Source organism: Larimichthys crocea, chromosome XV (assembly GCF_000972845.2).
Source record: "Larimichthys crocea isolate SSNF chromosome XV, L_crocea_2.0, whole genome shotgun sequence".
Classification (NCBI taxonomy): domain Eukaryota; kingdom Metazoa; phylum Chordata; class Actinopteri; family Sciaenidae; genus Larimichthys; species Larimichthys crocea.
Window position 1 is genome coordinate 7,782,813 of NC_040025.1, and position 18,904 is coordinate 7,801,716.

At 40.7% G+C, this 18,904-nt stretch overlaps 1 protein-coding gene across 3 annotated transcripts; it reads right to left on the reverse strand.

Annotated features, from left to right (window-relative positions):
- Nucleotides 1-120: 120 nt before the first annotated feature.
- myt1a (myelin transcription factor 1a) lies at nucleotides 121-14,994 on the reverse strand. 3 transcript variants are annotated; one of them, XM_027288959.1, is made up of 23 exons: nucleotides 14,691-14,994; nucleotides 12,862-12,955; nucleotides 12,704-12,758; nucleotides 11,759-11,801; nucleotides 11,598-11,663; nucleotides 11,267-11,499; nucleotides 9,652-10,803; nucleotides 9,007-9,126; nucleotides 8,700-8,790; nucleotides 8,113-8,226; nucleotides 7,787-8,004; nucleotides 6,740-6,942; nucleotides 6,061-6,276; nucleotides 5,811-5,959; nucleotides 5,577-5,639; nucleotides 4,201-4,269; nucleotides 3,892-3,954; nucleotides 3,723-3,806; nucleotides 3,253-3,474; nucleotides 3,024-3,115; nucleotides 2,722-2,825; nucleotides 2,247-2,390; nucleotides 121-1,106 (listed from the first exon to the last, which is right to left on the reverse strand). In XM_027288959.1, exons 3-23 carry the CDS (start codon nucleotides 12,756-12,758, stop codon nucleotides 966-968), a joined length of 3,642 nt encoding a protein of 1,213 aa, XP_027144760.1. In that variant the 5' UTR covers nucleotides 12,862-12,955; nucleotides 14,691-14,994; the 3' UTR covers nucleotides 121-965. The 3 variants fall into 3 exon arrangements, with proteins under 3 accessions (XP_027144760.1, XP_019115475.2, XP_027144761.1); XM_019259930.2 differs by having other exon boundaries at nucleotides 121-1,109; nucleotides 14,691-14,992; XM_027288960.1 differs by lacking the exon at nucleotides 4,201-4,269 and having other exon boundaries at nucleotides 121-1,109; nucleotides 14,691-14,992.
- Between the last annotated feature and the right edge of the window lie 3,910 nt (nucleotides 14,995-18,904).

The window sequence follows — 18,904 nt, forward strand, 5'->3', positions numbered from 1 at the left end:
ACCTTTATTTCAAGAGCAACTTAAAGACTAATCCATACACAGCCATCATTAACACATAGACAATACAAAATAAATATTCACCATCACTTTGTTCTTCATCACCAAATAAATACCAAATATGTGCAGCTCAATATTCCCAGTGTATTGCAATGTACTCAAAATAGTTTGTGAGAATAAAAAGGAAAATCATATAAACAGAAGCACCAAAAAAAATCTTTAGAAAATTATTAAAAAACTTTCAGTTACAAAATATTTGCACTTAAAAAGATCCCAGTATTTTAAATAAATAATAAGATATATAAAACAATTCATAGTTGATATCTTAAAATATTTCCTCTTTGTTCAACAATGCAGAGGAAATGATTCCTTTCTCTCGGTAACCATTTAAAATCTTCTCAGGTAGCATTTTGAAATAATAATAAAAAAAAAGTTAATAAATAGATAATGAATCATAAATAGGCCAAAGAAATACAGCAGACATGAATAAATAAGTTATTAAACCAACATTTGCAAAGGACTTAAATAGTTACACAGCAATAGTAAGAATGAAGCTACAAACTAGTCCTGGAGGTGCAACATCACTATGCTCATATAGAATACTATCAACATTATTGAGTGGAGGTGGGAGGGGTATGCTCACTAACTAAGACTCAGCTCAGCTCAGGCTGTTTATATGAACTCCTGACTTTGTTCTGCACGCTCTGTGCCTGTCTGTGTATACTATGAGATGCCTTTGCTTACAGTAACAGTTTGATTCCAGTGTGCTACAACACACTTTACATCCACACCCTAATCTGTTCACACTCATACCATCATAAAAGCAACATGCAAACAGCAAACAAATGCAAAGAACAGATGACAAAGTCCCAAATGAGAAGAATTAATTACATACAGTATCTAAAGGGTTTGGAAAGAAAGATTGGTGTTGTCACTGTGATGCCCCGCTCCTGTCTTCCTTCTGTCCGTCACACCTCGATGCCCTTCACTGCCTGGTTGATGGACTCGAGCAGAGCCCGGTTCTCAGGGTTCTGGTAGCAGTCTTTATTGGTAAACATGTGGGTCAGGGTTTCTACATAGCTGTCAAAGTTCTGTTCTGAGAGTGGCTCCTGCTGAAAGAAGGAGCAAGTTCAGATGTCAGAAGATTCAAAGTCCACTTACAGTATCTAACCATGATAGGTGAAGGTCATTGTTTCAAACTGCCGACACATATCCAGACTGATTTCAGAGCCTAGACAGAAAAATCCACATAAAATGTGATTTTTGCCAGTCCAAGCCATATTTGGCACCTATGTGGTTACTACATCAGCCCATGTGGATATGTTGGTGATGTCTGATCGAATTACTTCCATTCAGTTCAGTTTAATGATCATATCTAACCATACAGGAACAAACATAGTGACACGTGTTTCTGTGAGATCCTACAGTTTGATCAATTAAAAATAGTGTAAAAATAATAATTAGGATTATTCTAGAAGTGATGTGTAATTAGGAGTAATTGTATTTGCATTTGAGAAATAATTCTGCCCCAGTCTGAACAAAGTCATGTGTGTTAATGTGTGTGCTGCTATTCACATAAAATTATCTAACCCTGAATTAATTTAATTAGTCTTTCTTACTAGGTCTGAAGTATTGACATTAGACCAGAGCTGCCCTGTTGTCATCACCGCTACATTATGGGATATTTATGGGACGGCGTAGTGTCCAGTACTTGCCTTTTGTAATAAGTTCTCACATCATGCACATCATGTACTACTGATTTCATACTAAGGTTTCAGACATACAAATTTCAGATGCAGCCTACAGTGAGGCTGTACTCAGACACAACTTTAAGCTAAATGTCGACACATCTTAGTTTAACTGAGCTGCTTGGATTGTCGTCAGTTTTGCAGGTTCTAAACCAAAGTCAAACCTGATGGTTGCATAGGTGAAATGTCAAGAGATCACATGTCAATTCATCCTGGGGGAACATGAATGTTGGGACAAAATTTCATGGCGAACCCTGTAACTGTCGCAGATATTTCAATTAAAAGCAAAAAGGTCAACGTCAGGGTGGGGTTACAGGAAAAGTCAGTGGTCCGATTCATCGCGAACATCTGTCCAATTGTGAGTGTTTGTTTTTTTTTTACAATTTATTACTTAATTGGGACTGAGGAATGATAAACCAAATAATTATTTGCTTCCATAGAGTTGAGATAGCTCACGGCTGCGAGTCAGATGGGATGTGGGGATTCCTTGCATATACTCACCATGGTGGGTAGGCGGATGTTGGCAAGGCTGCGGATCAGGGCCTGACTCAGGCCAGATAGCTCCAGGAACAGGGCCTCATTCCTCTCCTCGATCTGTTTATTCTCCTCCTCCATGTTCTTCAGGTTCTTCTCCATTGAAGATATCTGAAGCAGAGACAGACACAGAACACAGGGCTTAACAACTGAATGTTCATAGACAACAGTTTTACAGGCATGGTGTTACGGGGTCTATGGGGAAAATGTGTCCTGTGCTGCAGGGGATTGTTTGCTGGGACAAACTGGTAGCAAGACTGACTGCACCACTGCTGCATCCATGAAACTGTGTGCACCATCCATCATAATCTATCCCTCTGTTTAATTTCAAACCAACAGCTAGCAGCCTCCTATCACATGGCCGTTTCTCCTGGATGTGTCGAACATATCGAGTGTCTCATCCTGCTGATATGAGTTAAGTGAGTGGAGCAGCTAAGCTCACCTGAGTGTGCAGGTTCATCATGTCCGCCTCCATCTCTGAGTTGGACTCGCTCAGCTCGTTGATCTCCTTGTTGAGCTGCTTGATGTCCTCATCGTTGTCCAGAACTGTAAGAAGTGAGGGCAACAACATACAGCAAACGGAATATCAAGGCTGTCAGTCTTAGCTACTGTGGCTCTGCATGTTAACAGTGTGACAGACCTGATTTCTTATATTCTTATGTGTCTGTATCTTAGTGTTAGTAGCAATATTAGCAGTTTTGGAGACACGTAGGGCAGACAGGAGGGGAAAGTCGTGTCTCTTACCGTCACTGGCTCTGAACTTTGCAGTGATATACTCATCTCCGGGGAACTTGGCTCTCTTTTTATTTGCAGATGCTCGAGGACAACCTGACAGACTGAGAGGAAGTGGCGATCAGGACCAATGCATCCCCATACAACTACAGTATATGAGTTCATATTTTGTTTATTTCTATATAGCATATCCATTTTTACAGACTATGTTTGGTATCACACTGGATACTCTCCAGGATACCTTCGGTGTGTCAGGAAACTGCCGTTTGCGTGTCCTGAGCCGTCACAGCCTGGCGTTGGGCAGGTCGGGCCCTCAGTCTTGAAGGCTTTCCAGGAGAAGGGAGTTCCATTAAGAAGACCTTCCTTCTGCCGGCGTGCTGCCAGGGGACAGCCGTAGGCACTACGGTGGGTGGCATACTTCCCACTGATGTGGCCTAGACTGTCACAGCCAGGAACTGGACACCTGGAAAGGGCCAGAAGACATCGTTTGATAGGTTCGACTGATGGAGAGTGTAGATGGAGGTGTCAAGAGGCTAGCCTTACATAACTATCCCTGATATTAAAGATCTGTGGCTTGACGTGAAGCGTCAGAACTCTTTGGAGTTCTTTAAATTGTTTGGATCGTGGAAGTTGGAAACAATCCTACGCAGCTACCGCTGGAATCTAAGATCAACACTAACTCTGGAAAAGCCATGGGACAGTGTCGCTTACCTCAACAGCTCAGAGTCTTCCTTGTCATCCTTGGTGGGGGTTGATTTGACCCCACCTTTCTTGGCTCGAGGGCATCCAGACAGACTGGCAACAGAGAGGATCAATCATGTTATCTTTCTGTGCAGAGTATCTGATGGTGCAGCAGGCAGAACAGGAGAGGATCTCCTACCTTCTATGTGAAGCGTAGTTTCCAGTGATGTGGCCTGATCCATCACAACCCGGAGTTGGACACCTGAGACACACACAGACGCTCTTTCACTCCACAGGCTTACATTATCAGCAGACTGCAGGCAGAATCCATTTTTCCTCACTAAATAATCAGGGGTCATTGTTTTTGGTTTGGATTTGTTCAATATTGGACTTAATTATGATTGTTTTTTGTATTAGTCTTAAAAGGAGAGCAGGGACAGAGCTGTAGCTGCAGACTGAGTGCTCAGTGAACATGTTGGAGGTGAGAGACAGGAGAAAGCAGACATACTTTAGTTCAGCTGTGTGGGCAGCCATGAGGGTCCGAAGTGATTTATCAGCAAGAGGACAGCCTGACAGACTGGAAGATAGGTTAGAGAGAGAACGTCAGAAAACCAGACTGAGAACAGGATGTCTGAGCATGAGTGAAGGAAAGAGCCAGAACCTGAACTGGACTACAGAGCCAGGACAGGACTGGGCAGCACACACACAGGGAAGGACAGGAGTTCTTTTACTTTCTGATCTAGCGTAATAGTTGGGCAGGACAAATAATGAACGATGAATGTGTGTGTGTGTGTGTGTGTGTGGAGTCATCTCAGTCATTCAGGCAGAATGATTTCAGGTGGAAATGAAACAATCCACTGGAAGATTTTTCGCTGTTGAAAGGCGTCTTTAGTTCTAATGATTGGTGACCAGGTGGTTTGCTCCTTGTCAAGGTGACATGAGCTCCTTCAGGTGCCTGAGCTGATCACAACACTGGAGGAACTCAGTCAGGCAGATGTTAGCCGCCTCTCATTGGAACTGAAGAGGTCATTTGAATGTAGGTGAAAACATCTTCAACATCATTTCAGTAGATTATTTTACTTTAACCAATGTCATCTGTCACATCAAATCATCTGTAAATGTTGGGACTCTTTTGAAGAGAACTATGATGAAGTTCTTCCAACTATAAGAAACAAACTTTGAAGGCATGGCTGTGTTTGTAGCAGACAAAGAAAGGACTAAAAGTTACTAAGCTCCTTATGTATTCTTAATGCCTGTCTGTCATGACAGAGGTTCAGTCGAACTCGTACATGCAGTATTTGGGGGCATGGATCATGTGCAAGAATTACTGATTTGACTAAATGATTCTTTTGTAAGATAAAGTAGTATAAAGGAGCTCTGTACAGGCTCTGATATATGCTCTTATCCACCAGCTTTCCAACTTCCAACATATTGTACTTAACACAGCTGCACATTTTGCCTCCTTGTGTCTTGTTTGAGCAGAAATCTTATTACTTATTTTAAACCACTTAGAGTAACTCCTACATCCATTACATAGCCACATTTCCTAAGAAATTGCAGTACTGAGTGACAAGTATTGGTACTCAGTTAGACAGAAATCTAACGTAGCAGGACTGGTGAGTACTGAACTAAATCAAGCGCTGTGTCATGCTTAACTACAGTTCCACAGGCTTGGATCAGATTTGTTGAGTCTTTTAAGGATTTATTGTTTCTCCAACTGGTGGTCAGATTTACAGAATACTCCCCCATCTTTAAATGATTCTGGTTTAGAATCATTGAGGTCAAAATGAAATCACACTTCAACCTCAACAAATCACCTGTCAGTGCAGTCACACCACAGATTCGTAAAAGCAAATCATTTCCACGTCAGGATGCAGGTCTTACCTTCGATGTGATGCGTAGTTGCCAGTGATGTGTCCACTGCCATCACATCCCGGGGTGGGACATCTAGAGACCAAGACACACACTCACAGATCAGTCCATAATCACTGAGGTGGTGCTTCTACTGATATATCACAAATACAGTCTCCAGATCTGATGATGTTAATATTTTATATGAATGTTCCAGACAATACAAGCTATGGTTAAATGAGTGAGTGTAACCATGTTTTGACTTACACAAGAATCTCTTTTTTGCTGTCTTTGGGCTGAAACTTGACCTTGAAGCTGCTGGTGGTGACCTCACCAGGGTACTTCCTGTCCTCCAGGTTCTCCTGGTCCTCTTCCTCACCATCAGATGAGGTGTATGAGGGAGCTGTGTACTCCACCTGAAGAAAGGTAAAACATGGGTAACGTGCACAAAGTCTCAAAAGAATCCAGGACCCTCAGTCAGGTGTATGACTGTGGTGTAGTGTATGTGTCACAGTACCTCCTCGTGGTCTTCCTCTTTGACTCCACTCGGTTTGGTGAAGTCCAGCGGCCCCTCCCACTCGGATTGAGTGTGGCCCTGAGACAAGGTGGCTCCGATTTGTTGAGAAGATGAAGACGAGGAGGATGAAGCCTCTGGAGGCGGCATGCCCTCCCTCTTGGTCTTCTTCATGCTGAGATCCAAGGTGCCGTTCTCATCAACTTCAATGTCTGACTCCTACAGGGTTCAGATATACATTAAGTGCTTATTTATCTATTTATTTATTTTTATTTATTTATTTATTTTTCTATGAATATAACAATTGTTATTAGTTTTTATTTTATTTACTTATACTTTAACTTACTCACTGGTTAGTTTACTTACCCATTTTTTGCTTTTCTTCATTGTTTATTTTTATTTATTTATGTATTTATTTATTTATTTATTTTCCTCTCTTTTTTGATTATCCTTAATTTATTTTTAACTACACTTGTCTATCTGTTGGGGCTGGGTGCCGGAGGGATAGGGGTGGGGGTTGGTATCTGTTCTGGGGTATGCTGAATTCAGATTTGTAACTTGAATACTGTTGTTTTTTCAAAAATGTATACAGTAAGTGCAGCTGAAGTCACATGACATGAGAGTGCTGTGCACTATTGAGCTGGTCTACATTAAGAATCTGTCTGAATGAAATCCAGTGTACCTTGGTACAGGCTTCCCTGGGCTTGGTGCTGATGGTCTCTGGTCTCTCCCAGCAGCGGGTAGACAGGTTGAGGATGGCTGTCGCGGCCATGTGAGCTGCCTCTGCATCTTGGCTGTAATCATAACCACTGGAGGACGACGCGCTCTTGGAAAAGCCTCCTGACACACTGTGACTGGGGGAGGAGGCCTTAGGGAATGATTTAGCTGTGTGGGAATGAAACACGACTGTGTCAGCTAACACTGCATGTGTGAAGCATTCAGGCTTAATGTGGCTAACACAGCTGGAAGTCACAGTAATATCAGGTTTGTTTTCAGCCAGTGTGTTTCAGCATCTGATTCGGTAACCGCACAGTGATGTACGGAGCGTGTGAGACCAGAACTAACACATTTAGCTGTCGATGAATAATGAATGCACACACAAATAGATAATTCCTGCTCTCCAGTGAATAACAAGAATTACTCATTTGTGTTTTCAAATGACAATAATAAACGTAGGATTAAATTCTAACATATATTTATGTCTGAAATCTGGTTATATATTTCTTTACAAAGTCAAAACAAACCTGCATGAGATGGAAGGAGATCTTATTTATTTTAATCAGCCTTCTTGATCCCTTGATGTTTGCACCTGCTATGTTGTCTTTTATGTTTTCAATTTCATGATTCCTCGTACTTTTCTTTAAATGAAATGAAAGTTTATTGTCTCTTTTTTTATGAAATAAAGGGATAACTCCAGGTCTTCACTAGTCTATTCATACAGATATACTTTGGTCTATCTTTGACATCTTTCCAAATGTCAGATATTGTTTAGGTTCTGTTGATCTGTGCAGAAATGATTGATGTGAGAGTTCAAAATATCAGTTTGAGATCATGGATATTGAAAAGAATAAAAACAGAATATTGTACATTCATCGTTATCAGATTTCTTAACAATGTCTTCCCTCAAAAATACAATACACATTATCTGACATGGAGGCGCTTTGTTGTAACATCATCTGCGTTTGGCTGTACACGAGTGGAGCATAGAGATGAAGTGTGTGGGTCTTACATTTGAAGGCTTTAGGTGATGTTTCAGTGCTGCTGGGTGTCTTTGGAATGAGCATACGCTTTCCAAACACCTGGACATCAAAGCTTGCATAGTCAAAAGACACCTTGGAGTATTTCTCCAGCTCCTTGGCCAGGTTAGCTCGAGGCGTGGTGGTCACTGTGTTGGGACGGAAGCTGCCATACTGAGGGATCTCCAGCTGTTTCACAAAACACATGGGCCTGGAGAGAAAAAATCATTAGTTAAACATAATCAGTGGCACAGACATAGCTGTATGTATCTGTGGATTAAAAAACACTGAAGTGAAAAATAAAATACTCAGCTCTCACCTGAGCACTCTGTCAGAGTTGGAAGAGGATTCGCTGGATGAAGCCTGTAAATGAACCTGCTTGTCTTGGCTTTTGTTCAGCTTAGCTGCAGCTGCAATGGGGCAGCCGGACAGACTGACGGAGGAAACATAGCACGTTTGCATTTAATGGAATAAAACTTTCATGAGTAGGTAGACATTTAATATGCAGGCAGAAGTGTGTTGATATTATTGATAGGCCCTCTATAGGCAGTGTAAGTATGTGTTAGTAGTATTAGATGACAATGCTTCTCCTTCAGGTTTCACTCAAGAATTAGTTGTAAAATTATGTGCTATTTATTCCAGAGTTGGACCCAAACTAAGGCCCCAAAAACAAAGTTGAGATTACTGCTGAGAACTGAAAAGCTGCCAAACCGTAGACTCTATATATACAAACAGCATGAAACCAGAACAGAGAAATGAGAAACATCCTCATAATAACCTCAGAAAGTCCCGGACTAGTCTGTATGAGATCTGAGATCTCACATATGTTCACATGTTGTGGTAGTCAGGCCTCCGTTATGTGTGTGTGTGTGTGTGTGTCTGTGTGTCCTTGTGTGTTTCATTAACCTTCGGTGTGTGTTGCGGTTACTGTTGACATGGCCTTGGCCTGTGCAGCCAGGAGTCGGACACTTCAAGACGTTCTCATGCATGGCCAGGACTACCGACACACAGTAGACACAAACTGGGGTCAGTGTGTTTAGTTTGCTTTCACATCACAAACAGTAGAAATTAGAAACACAGCATTTCAAAAAGCAGTACTGATAATACAAGTAGTAGTATTAGTAGTTTTTTCCAGAAGGAAGTAGCAGTGGTTGTACTAGTAATACTAATGCTGATAGTGATATTTGAACTTTTTGTCTTGATGTGTACTCACTCTCTGGAGGGATTCTGTCTTTGTGAGGACATCCAGACAGACTGCGATGGTGAGGGTACAGCCCAGTCACATGACCTGTCCCATCACAGCCAGGGGTTGGACACTTCACTTCCTTCTTCTCTGAATGGAGAAGATGACCGCAATAATAAATTCAAACACATCAGTGAGTAGTACAAAAAAAGTACTAAATACCAGGTAATCCTAAGGCCATCACTCATATCATACTGATGTATTTATTATTTATGAATAATTGATTCTACATTTTTTATAAAAGGCTAATATAGTATTATGATTCATTCTTTTCTTTTATTGACCAAACCCATATATATATAAATATAATATAATATAATATAATATAAGATAATATAAAATATAAGATAATATAATATAATATATATAATATAATAATAATATATAATACAATATAATATAATATATCTAATATAATATTATAATAATAATATAAATAAATATAACAAGATAAATACAATAATAATAAATATAAATATAATATAATATAATATAAGAATATAAATAATATAATATAATATAATTAATATAATTATAATATAATACTAATATAATAGAATATAATATATAGAGCAGATCCATCATTCCATACTGTCTCATAAGCAGGAATTGTACCTTTGCTGTAGTGACCGGTGCGGCGGGCTGCAGCAGCAGGCTCAGAGCTCTTGCTGGAGGTGCTGTATGGATGATAGTCTGGGGAGCTCTGGGCCTCCTGACCCCCTTGCACCTCCTCTGCCTTCAGGGCGATGGCCTGCTCCAGCAGCCCCAGGTTCCCCCGAGTCATATCCCAGTTCTCTGAGTCATCAGTGATTCCTGAGCCCTCTGACACTCTGTCCTGCTCCTCCACATCCTCCTCCTCCTCCTCCTCATCCTCCTCCTCGTCCTCTTCGTCCTCCTCCTCCTCTTCCTCCTCTTCTTCCTCCTCCTCCTCCTCATCTTCGTCATCATCCTCCTCAGACCGCACTTCTATAACTACTGTAGTCGGAGAGGCTTTACTGGAGTCTCGGTCCTCCTCTTCCTCCTCCACCACCACCTCGCCTGCTTCTTTCCCCTGCCTCTTGTCCTCCTCCTCCTCCTCCTCTTCCTCTCGCTCCTCGTCCTGTTCTTCATTGTCTTCCTCAGTCATGGGGGTGCTCACCTTTTCTTCCCTGAGTGACACCTCAGCTTCAGATCCCTGAGTGCGTGGACTCAAAGTGTACAGAGTGTCAATCTCTTGGTGGACCTCCCTCTCTTCTCCCTCATCTTCTTCCTCCTCCTCCTCTTCCTCTTCCTCCTCTTCCTCCTCCTCCTCCTCCTCTTCCTCCCGTTCCTCCCTCTTACTCTGCTCCTCTGTTGATTCTTTGGCCTGATGGTTGTAATCTCCACTGGAGTACAGGTGATCAGAGTTTTCCTGACTTATTGTCTGTCTTTCGACATCCCTCTCTTGTACTATATTCTCTTGCTGCTCTCCCTCCTCCTTTTCTTCTTCCTCTGCTTCCTCTTCCTCCTCTCCCTTTGTCTCTTTAAGCTCCGTGACCACCTCTGTTTCTCCTTCAGGTTGCTCAGATGACTCATCCTTTGCCACCAGCTGACCTTCTTCCTCGTCTTTTGTCTCCGTTTCCTCTCGCTGATGATCATCGCTGAGTACTTCCGGCTTCACTTCCTCACTTTTCTCACTTTCACACTCGTGCTCGGTCTCCGAGGTGATGATGCTTTCGTTCTTGACGTCTTCAGCCACAGGACAAATGGACGTTTCTGGGTCCTCTGTTGCCACCAGAGAGCAGTCTGCTGTGGATTCAAAGTATGGATGGATATCATTGCCTTTGTCATTTCTACAAGGTGACATGCATTGTGACTGATCATGACACACTTTTCTCCCTGCAACATATATCCAAAGCATCCTTTTCATCATGGTGGTGCTCACTCTTTTGCTGTAGCCTATAAATCTACATCCCCCCTCGGGGAGAAGTAAGTATAACCAACATCCGCTGTGGGGAACAATGAGGCCAAATATCATCTCTGTTCAAGCCCTAGCAGTGCTGTTCAGTGCTCATTAATGTTGGTGTTTGTTGATGTTAACACAATAAACTCTAATGGTAACAGCTAACAATGTCATTTTTAGCATTTAGTTTAAAGCCCCACTGTATGTCAAAGGGCTGCTCACACCACTGCAGAAAAAAAACATGAAGTCATCATTTCATTTTCAGTTTTTCAGACTGTTTTCGAGTCAGTCAGGTTTGGTTTCACTCACGTTTTATTGCCTCCTGTCTATTTTTTGTTTTGTTTTTCTTCTTCTCTTTGAGGTCTTCTTCCTCCTCCTCCTCTTCCTCCTCTTCCTCCTCCTCTGCTGCGTCACTGTCTGCGGCAAAACCTTCATCTGCTGACTGTTTGGCTGGCTGGTTCCTTCTCTTGGGAGCTGACTGGTTCTCCTCGGACTCAGCCTCCTCCAGCTTCCTTTTCTTCACAATCGGACATCCCAGTACGCTGGGGAGAGCAGGACAGTGTTAAGTGAATCCTAATATCCAACATGCTCACATAAAGCAGCAAAAGTGCTGTTGGGTGCCTCTGATTGTGTGGCCTACCTTCTATGTCGTGAGTATCTTCCACTGACATGACCTTTGCCATCACATCCAGGGGTGGGACAGCTGCTGCTGACACACAGTGAGAGAAACACATATTTAACATACAGGAGACACAATTCATACATGAAGGTCGTCCTTTGTTGAAGTGTAGAATCACTTACCTTAATTCCTGCTTCATCTCTTGTCCCGCAAGTTCTGTTGACACTGAGAGTACAGCAGCAGGAGAACCAGAGAGTCAGAAGGATGCTTCTGTTTGTTTACTCATTGCACATTGCACATAATGTGAAGTTCATCCATGTATTAATGTGCTGTGTCGAAAAGCTTGTAAGCATGGCTGGATTAGGAACACATCTCTGGGACTCACAGAGCTCCATGGACCACCAAAACATTATTTATTTACAAAAGTTACATTTTGTTTGTCTTATCTTGAGGCTGAGTCTATTCAGCTGATATTCCCTGATCCAGTTCTGATAGTACCTAACCCTAAAATTCTGTTTTGAAGTTTGAAAAAATAACTTTGCTAAAGCCGCACAGCTCGTTAGAGGCTGAAACGTGAACAGATTTTGATGCTAAGCTTCCAGTTTCTTTTACCATCGACTGCTGACTGCTTCCATATATTCTTATTGAACTATTGCTCTTTTTTTTCTTTTCTTTTATTTGTCACTCTGATTGGACAATTGTACAGCATTTTCTCCATGTACAAACCCTTCATATACTACAAACTGAAAGCATGAAAACCATGAGTAGTTCTCTCAGCTATTTGGCAAATCAAGCTTTTGACCGGTAGTGTAGTAGTGTATATATATATACACATTATGTACTGATTAACTGTACATTCTATATTACAGAAGGGCATTAGAGTAGCCTGAAGTGCGACAGTGTCCCAAACAGTCATTGTACAGTGTATAGGCGATGAGATGCATACTTCCTACACTTGCAATGTACAATCAGTAGGGGGCCCACAGCAAAGTTTTTGGCCCAGTGTTTCTTTTCGTACTAATCCAGCCATGAATAATGTATCATGAAATGTCATATCAATGTCTTTACATCCAATGTGTGTGTGTGTGTGTGTGTGTGTGTGTGTGTGTGTGTGTGTCCATACTGACCCCGGATGCCTTTGGAGCGGGTTCGTGTTCGTGTCTCTGTAGTGTCTTGGCTCATCTAAATAACAGAGGGGCAAAAAAAGCAAGATGAAGAGAAGAGAAGTGATGGAGTACAGCACAGATAGATAGATAGATAGATAGATAGATAGATAGATAGATACTTTGATGCTGGGTGCTCTCTGGTTGTTAATTGCCTCTGGATCCTGGTCCACCTGGTCCACAGTTGGCTCACTGTCTGAACTCTGAACTCATGTTCTGTTGGATGAAACACACACATGTGACTTCAGTGTTAACCAGGGATGAAAAAGAACGATTTCACAGTCATTCAAAATCCACTGCCTACGTATCAAAGTGGAGAGGAGGAGCGTTTTTGGTGAAAAGTGAATTATGTCGGTGTGAGCATGACAGAGCTCTGATGCAGCACTGCACTGTGATTGTGTCCTCAGTGTTTGTTTTTTTTCTGGGAACTTGATGTTAGCAGCTCAGGGAGCTTAAACTCTAGTTACAAGCATATTGTCTGAGCTCAGTCCTGTCAGTGTAGAGTCATTACACTCCACGCCGCTCATTTTACCACCTTTAGACCAACAAAATGAGCAGAACATTCAAAAATGGAAAATAGATTTGCCCCTGTGAAAACCATGCATCGCCTTTATCATAATAGCATAATTGTGCATTGCATGGTATATATATTTTTTCTTCTTATCATTATAAGACTCGTTCTTGTCCCTCCATTAGATAGCAACATATGTAATGAATTTAATTTGAGCTTTAAGAGAAGTTATCAGGGGGTGGGAGCATTGGGGGGGATGACCCTATACTGGGAAGCATCACAACAAACTGTGACAAAATGATCCATTAAAGAACATCATAAAACATATGATTAAATATTATGTAACTAAACAATATGTACATGGGGCAGATGCTCTACCAACTGAGCTAAATGATGCCCCCCAAAACTGTTTTTTTTGTCCCAGGCTGTAAACATGTTTATTTCTGCTGTGAAGTTGGACATTTTAACATTAGGGCTTATGGAGACTGACTCAATTCTGGAGCCAGCCTCAAGTGGACGTTATTATTATTATGTAATTCTTGACAAATAAAATTATTTTTGTTTGAAAAACTTAATAACAGATGTAGGATTAAAAAAAAAGGTCACTGAAAGCTTTGATACTTGCATGATGCTGAGAATCTAAAATCTAGAAATGAGACAAAGACACTGGTTTTATCTGTGTTGACATTAGCTGTAGTTATCACCTTATGAACTGAACATTTGTAAAAAATAATAATAATAAAGAAATGAAGGAACGACGCGAGCTCGTGACAGTTTGGGGATCTTCGAACAGGGTCACGAGCCACAAAAAGTGAGGCCACGACGTCACTGAGACTCAGCATGACATCAGTTTAAATGCGCGCGTGCACGCACACGCACGCACATGCACACACGCACACGCATGCACATGCACGCACACACACACACAGACAAAACAAAATGTGAATATAGCACGGAGCAGCAGGCTCGCTCCCTGCGTTGACAGCAGAGATGTAGGCCGGGGCTGCTAACGAGGACGAGGCCTGTCTCCTCTCCCTGAACTGGCACTCTGACAAACACACACACACACACACACACACACACACACACACACACACAAAGGCGTTCAGCGTTCGGACTTTTAACAAATTTCCCTGTATCGACACCGCACCGGGTCATCATCCATCCATAGAGGCCTGGGAATAAAGACCGATAATACTAATCGGTTTAAAAGCCACGAGCGTCCGTCACATTCAGGCCGAGCTTTATTATTCCACATCAAATAAAGGCCGTCAGAAAGCACACACGCACTGACATCCACGGTGGACCTGCATATGGTTTCATTCCGCCCACCCCCCCTCTACTCGGTGTCAAATCCATCGCGGGGCCTGCAGCCAAGGCCCGGAAAATACCGACAAATAAGTGCGCTTCACGCTCTTTGTCAGACACATAAAGCCTTACCTTACTGCCCTCCCCTCCCCCTCCGCTCCGACATCTCCAGGCAGGCAGACAGACCGTTCACCGTAACACAACACCGCCACAATTGTGCACCGGGAACACAGCAGCAGCAGCAGGAGGAGGAACTGGATCGGTGTGACAGCAACCTCGGACTGAGCCCAGCAACCCCCTTGAGCTGTTCAGCACCTCGGACAGAGCCAGCCCGAATCTTCAGCACCATGGACAGAAGCCCCCGCTGCACTGCCGCCTGCAGGAGCACGGGAGAGCTGCAGCCGAGCCGCAGAGCGTGAAGGGGCCGCCCTGCCTGGGATGGACTGCCCCTCGACCCGGTCCATGGGGGTCTGGAGGCGGTGACAGTATTTCTAGAGGACGTCAAGCATCTGGAGGAGGGGAGGGTTAAGGTAAAAGCAGCTGATTCGCTGCTGGCGTTAATGACAGTGTGTTTATCTGCATATTGTTAGTAACAAACACTTATTTGTTCTCCAACTTGTCCAGTTATTTGTCTCTTGTTCTTACTGGCCGATCTGGTACACAGGGGCAGCAGTAAGCTGGACTGCATGCATGCATTTCCTGATGGTAGGACTCAAACACACTGATGTACCTGTTGTTTCTATATTTTTTTGCAATGCACCTTGGGACAGTCACGAGAATCTGCACACAGGTCTGAACTGTTGGGAAATTCAAGCTCACTGGGCTCCATGGCGACCCCAGGTTGTCTGACTCTCATCATGAAAATATCTTTTGTATTTCGTGTGTGAATTTCAGTTTTCTAAACACATTTGCTCAGAAAGACATTAGACCAGTGTGTATACCAAGTGTGTGAGGCTGTAGTCAGATATGTGTGGGTCACCTCACCATAACTCACTACAGCTGCACACATTTCGATTATGACTACTACCATATCTGTATGATATCATACCCTAACCGCTTTATTTCATATTGTGACGTCTGAAAAACCCAACACAAAACAACACAACACAACACAACACAACACGACACGACAGAGGATAAGTGAATATCAACAACTGGAACTGGACGATTTTGAACACACTGATCACAACATCATGGATTTGGAATAGGATAGAGATCCGGACAGCAATTTTTTCTCCGCCATAAAAAAAATGCTGCTACTACACAGATGATCAGTACAATCAGAACATTAAATCTGAGGGTATAGGAGGCTTATATGCCAATTTTAATAACATTAAGAATTATCTACATGTATTTCATAAGCCATTCAATATAATAGCAATATCTGAAACATGGATTGACACTGAAAAAGGTTCAGACTTTGTAGAGGGCTATGAACTCGGATATAAGAACAGACAAAATAAGGGCGGTGGAGGAGTTGCTATATATATTGACAAATCTCTAGTCTTCAAGGTTCTGGATGGAATGACAACTGTCATTGATAATCTTCTTGAATGCTTAACAATTGAAATTTGCATGGAAGAAAAATAAAAATGTTGTTGTTAGCTGTATTTACAGAACGCCAGGGTGAAGCATAGATACCTTCAGTGAGTGGATGGAAAGTGTATTTTCAAAAATAGGGATTTATTTTCATGTGTGTGGATTTTAATATTGATTTATTAAATCCCAATATACACAATACTATAGATGAATTTATCAATACAATATACAGTATGAGCGTATTTCGCAGAATCACTTCTCATTCTGCTACTCTCATTGATAATATTTTCACCAATGACATTGATACTAATATAATAAGCGGACTGTTAATCAATGACATAAGTGACCATTTGCCAGTATTTACAGTTTATGACATCAGACACAGGAAAAAGTCAAACAAACAAACAGTATACAGAAGAGTAAGAACAGAAGAATCCATTAACACACTAAAAAATGAATGATTGGAGCATAATTGGGAAAATATATATAGAGAGAAAGATGTTAACCTTGCATATAATGAGTTTCTAAGAATATTTTCTTCATTATATGATAAGCATTGTCCAATTCAGAAATATAATAGGAAACTAGCATATACAAATTGTCCATGGATTACTAAAGGCCTACAAAATGCCTGCAAAAAGAAAAATACACTTTATAGAGAGTTCATAAGACAGAGAACTAAAGAGGCAGAATGTAAATTTAAAAAATATAAGAATAAGTAATAACTAATAGTATAATGGCAAATAAGATTAAATACTATAGGAGGATATAAGATGATAATAGAAATGACATTAAAGAAATATGGAAAATATTAAACAATATTATAAGAGATGGATCTAAACACAATAGTCTGCCTAAGTATTTCATTGATAAGGATATTGAAAATTGTAACATGATAGATGTGGCTAATACTTTCAATGAATTCTTTGTAAGTATTGGACCTGAGCTTGCAAGAAAAATCCCTAATTCAGGGACATTCGATGAACAGCTGTTAGAGAGAAATCCTTTTTCATTGTTTCTACAAGCAGTGGATAAAGATGAAATCTTGAATATTGTCAAAAAATGTAAGAACAAACAGAACAAAAGATTGGACATGTTTTTAGAAAAACACAAAATTCTTGCTGAGAACCAGTATGGGTTTAGATCAAATAGATCAACATCATTGGCAATAATAGAGGCATTAGAAGAAGAAATCACAAATGCAATAGACCGTAAGCAGTATGCTATTGGAGTATTTATTGATTTAAACCATGTAATATTAATCAAAAAACTGGAAAGATATGGCATCAGGGGAATAGTGCTGGATTGGGTGAAAAGTTATTGAAGTGGGAGACAGCAGTTTGTGAAATTGACATTGCTTGTGGTGTCCCACAGGGGTCGGTGTTGGGCCCCAAGTTTTTTATTTTGTATATTAATGATATATGCAAAATCACTAAAGTGTTGCATTTGTGTTGTTTGCTGATGACACAAATATTTTCTGTTCTGGGGAAAACTTACCCAAAAAAAAGAAATAGGTTATCATTAAATCTGAGGAAAACAAAATTAATGGTATTTGGTAATTGTCCATTGAATAAAGAGGTATTAATAAAATTAGAGGGAGTTAAAATAGAAAGGGGTAATCATAGATGACAGAATCAATTGGAAATCACATATCAGACATGTACAGGCCAAAATCTCAAGAAGCATTGCAATAATAAACAAAGCAAAAAAAGTTTGGGATCAGAAATCACTGCACACTCTTTACTGTTCCCTGGTGTCACCATACTTCCAATACTGTGCTGAGGTTTGGGGCAACAACTATAAAACATCACTACAGCCACTAACCACCATTCAAAAAAGAGCAATACGAATCAAACGCAACGTTGGCTATCAGGAACACACAAACCCCTTATTTATACAGTCCAAGTTACAAAAATTTACAGACATTGTGGAGTATCAAACTGCTCAAATAATATTTAAAGCTAAAAATAATCTTTTACCAATAAATATACAGAAATTATTCATTATGCATCAGGAGAGTTAAATTTTAAGGGGGAAAATAAACTTTAATCTAACTTTAATTCGGACAAAGAGGAGGGGTTTTTGTGTTTCAGTTAGTGGGTACAAAGACACTATTTTTAAGAGGTACAGGGATGAGGGAGGTGTTGGGTAGCACTAAGGGTTATGAGGTTATTGTCTTCTTTGTTTTGTTTTTGTTTCATTTTGTGTGTTTTTTTTATTTATTTATTTTTTATTGTTTCTCTTTGTGCATGTGTGTATGTGTGTGTGTGTGTATGTGTGTATTGTATTAAGTGTATGCAGGTTTTATTTTGTTTTGTAATACAAAGTCAGGGATATATTCTATTTATCTATAAGTATCAGGAATATTTAAACAAGTTGGAAGCTTGGTATTGTGACTCATTATGTAAAGAGAAGGGGTGGGAGTCTATAAGTTATTCTTCTTCTAACTCCTTTTCGAATATGTATTTCTATGTTTAAATGTTTTGCCTTATTTTTTATTTTTGTTTGCATATTTGAAATAAACACTTCAATCAATCAATCAATCAATCAATCAATCAACACAACAAAAAACAATGCAACACAACATGACACAGCACAACAGAAAACAATGCAACACAACATAACACAACACAACAGAAAACACAACACAACAGAAAACTACGAAACACAACACAACAGAAAACTACGCAACACAACACAACAGAAAACAACGCAACACACCAAAAAACAACAGAAAACAACCAACATGACACAACATAACACAAAACAAAACAATGCAAGACGAAATAACACAAAACAACACAACA

Coding starts and splice junctions, on each gene's coding strand:
- myt1a (XM_019259930.2), bottom strand. CDS start 12,758: ATGAGCCAAGACACTACAGAGACACGAACACGAACCCGCTCCAAAGGC. Junction 11,802..12,703: donor CCGCTCCAAAGGCATCCGGG/GTCAGTATGGAC, acceptor CTGTACTCTCAG/TGTCAACAGAACTTGCGGGA. Junction 6,277..6,739: donor CCAGGGAAGCCTGTACCAAG/GTACACTGGATT, acceptor TGAACCCTGTAG/GAGTCAGACATTGAAGTTGA.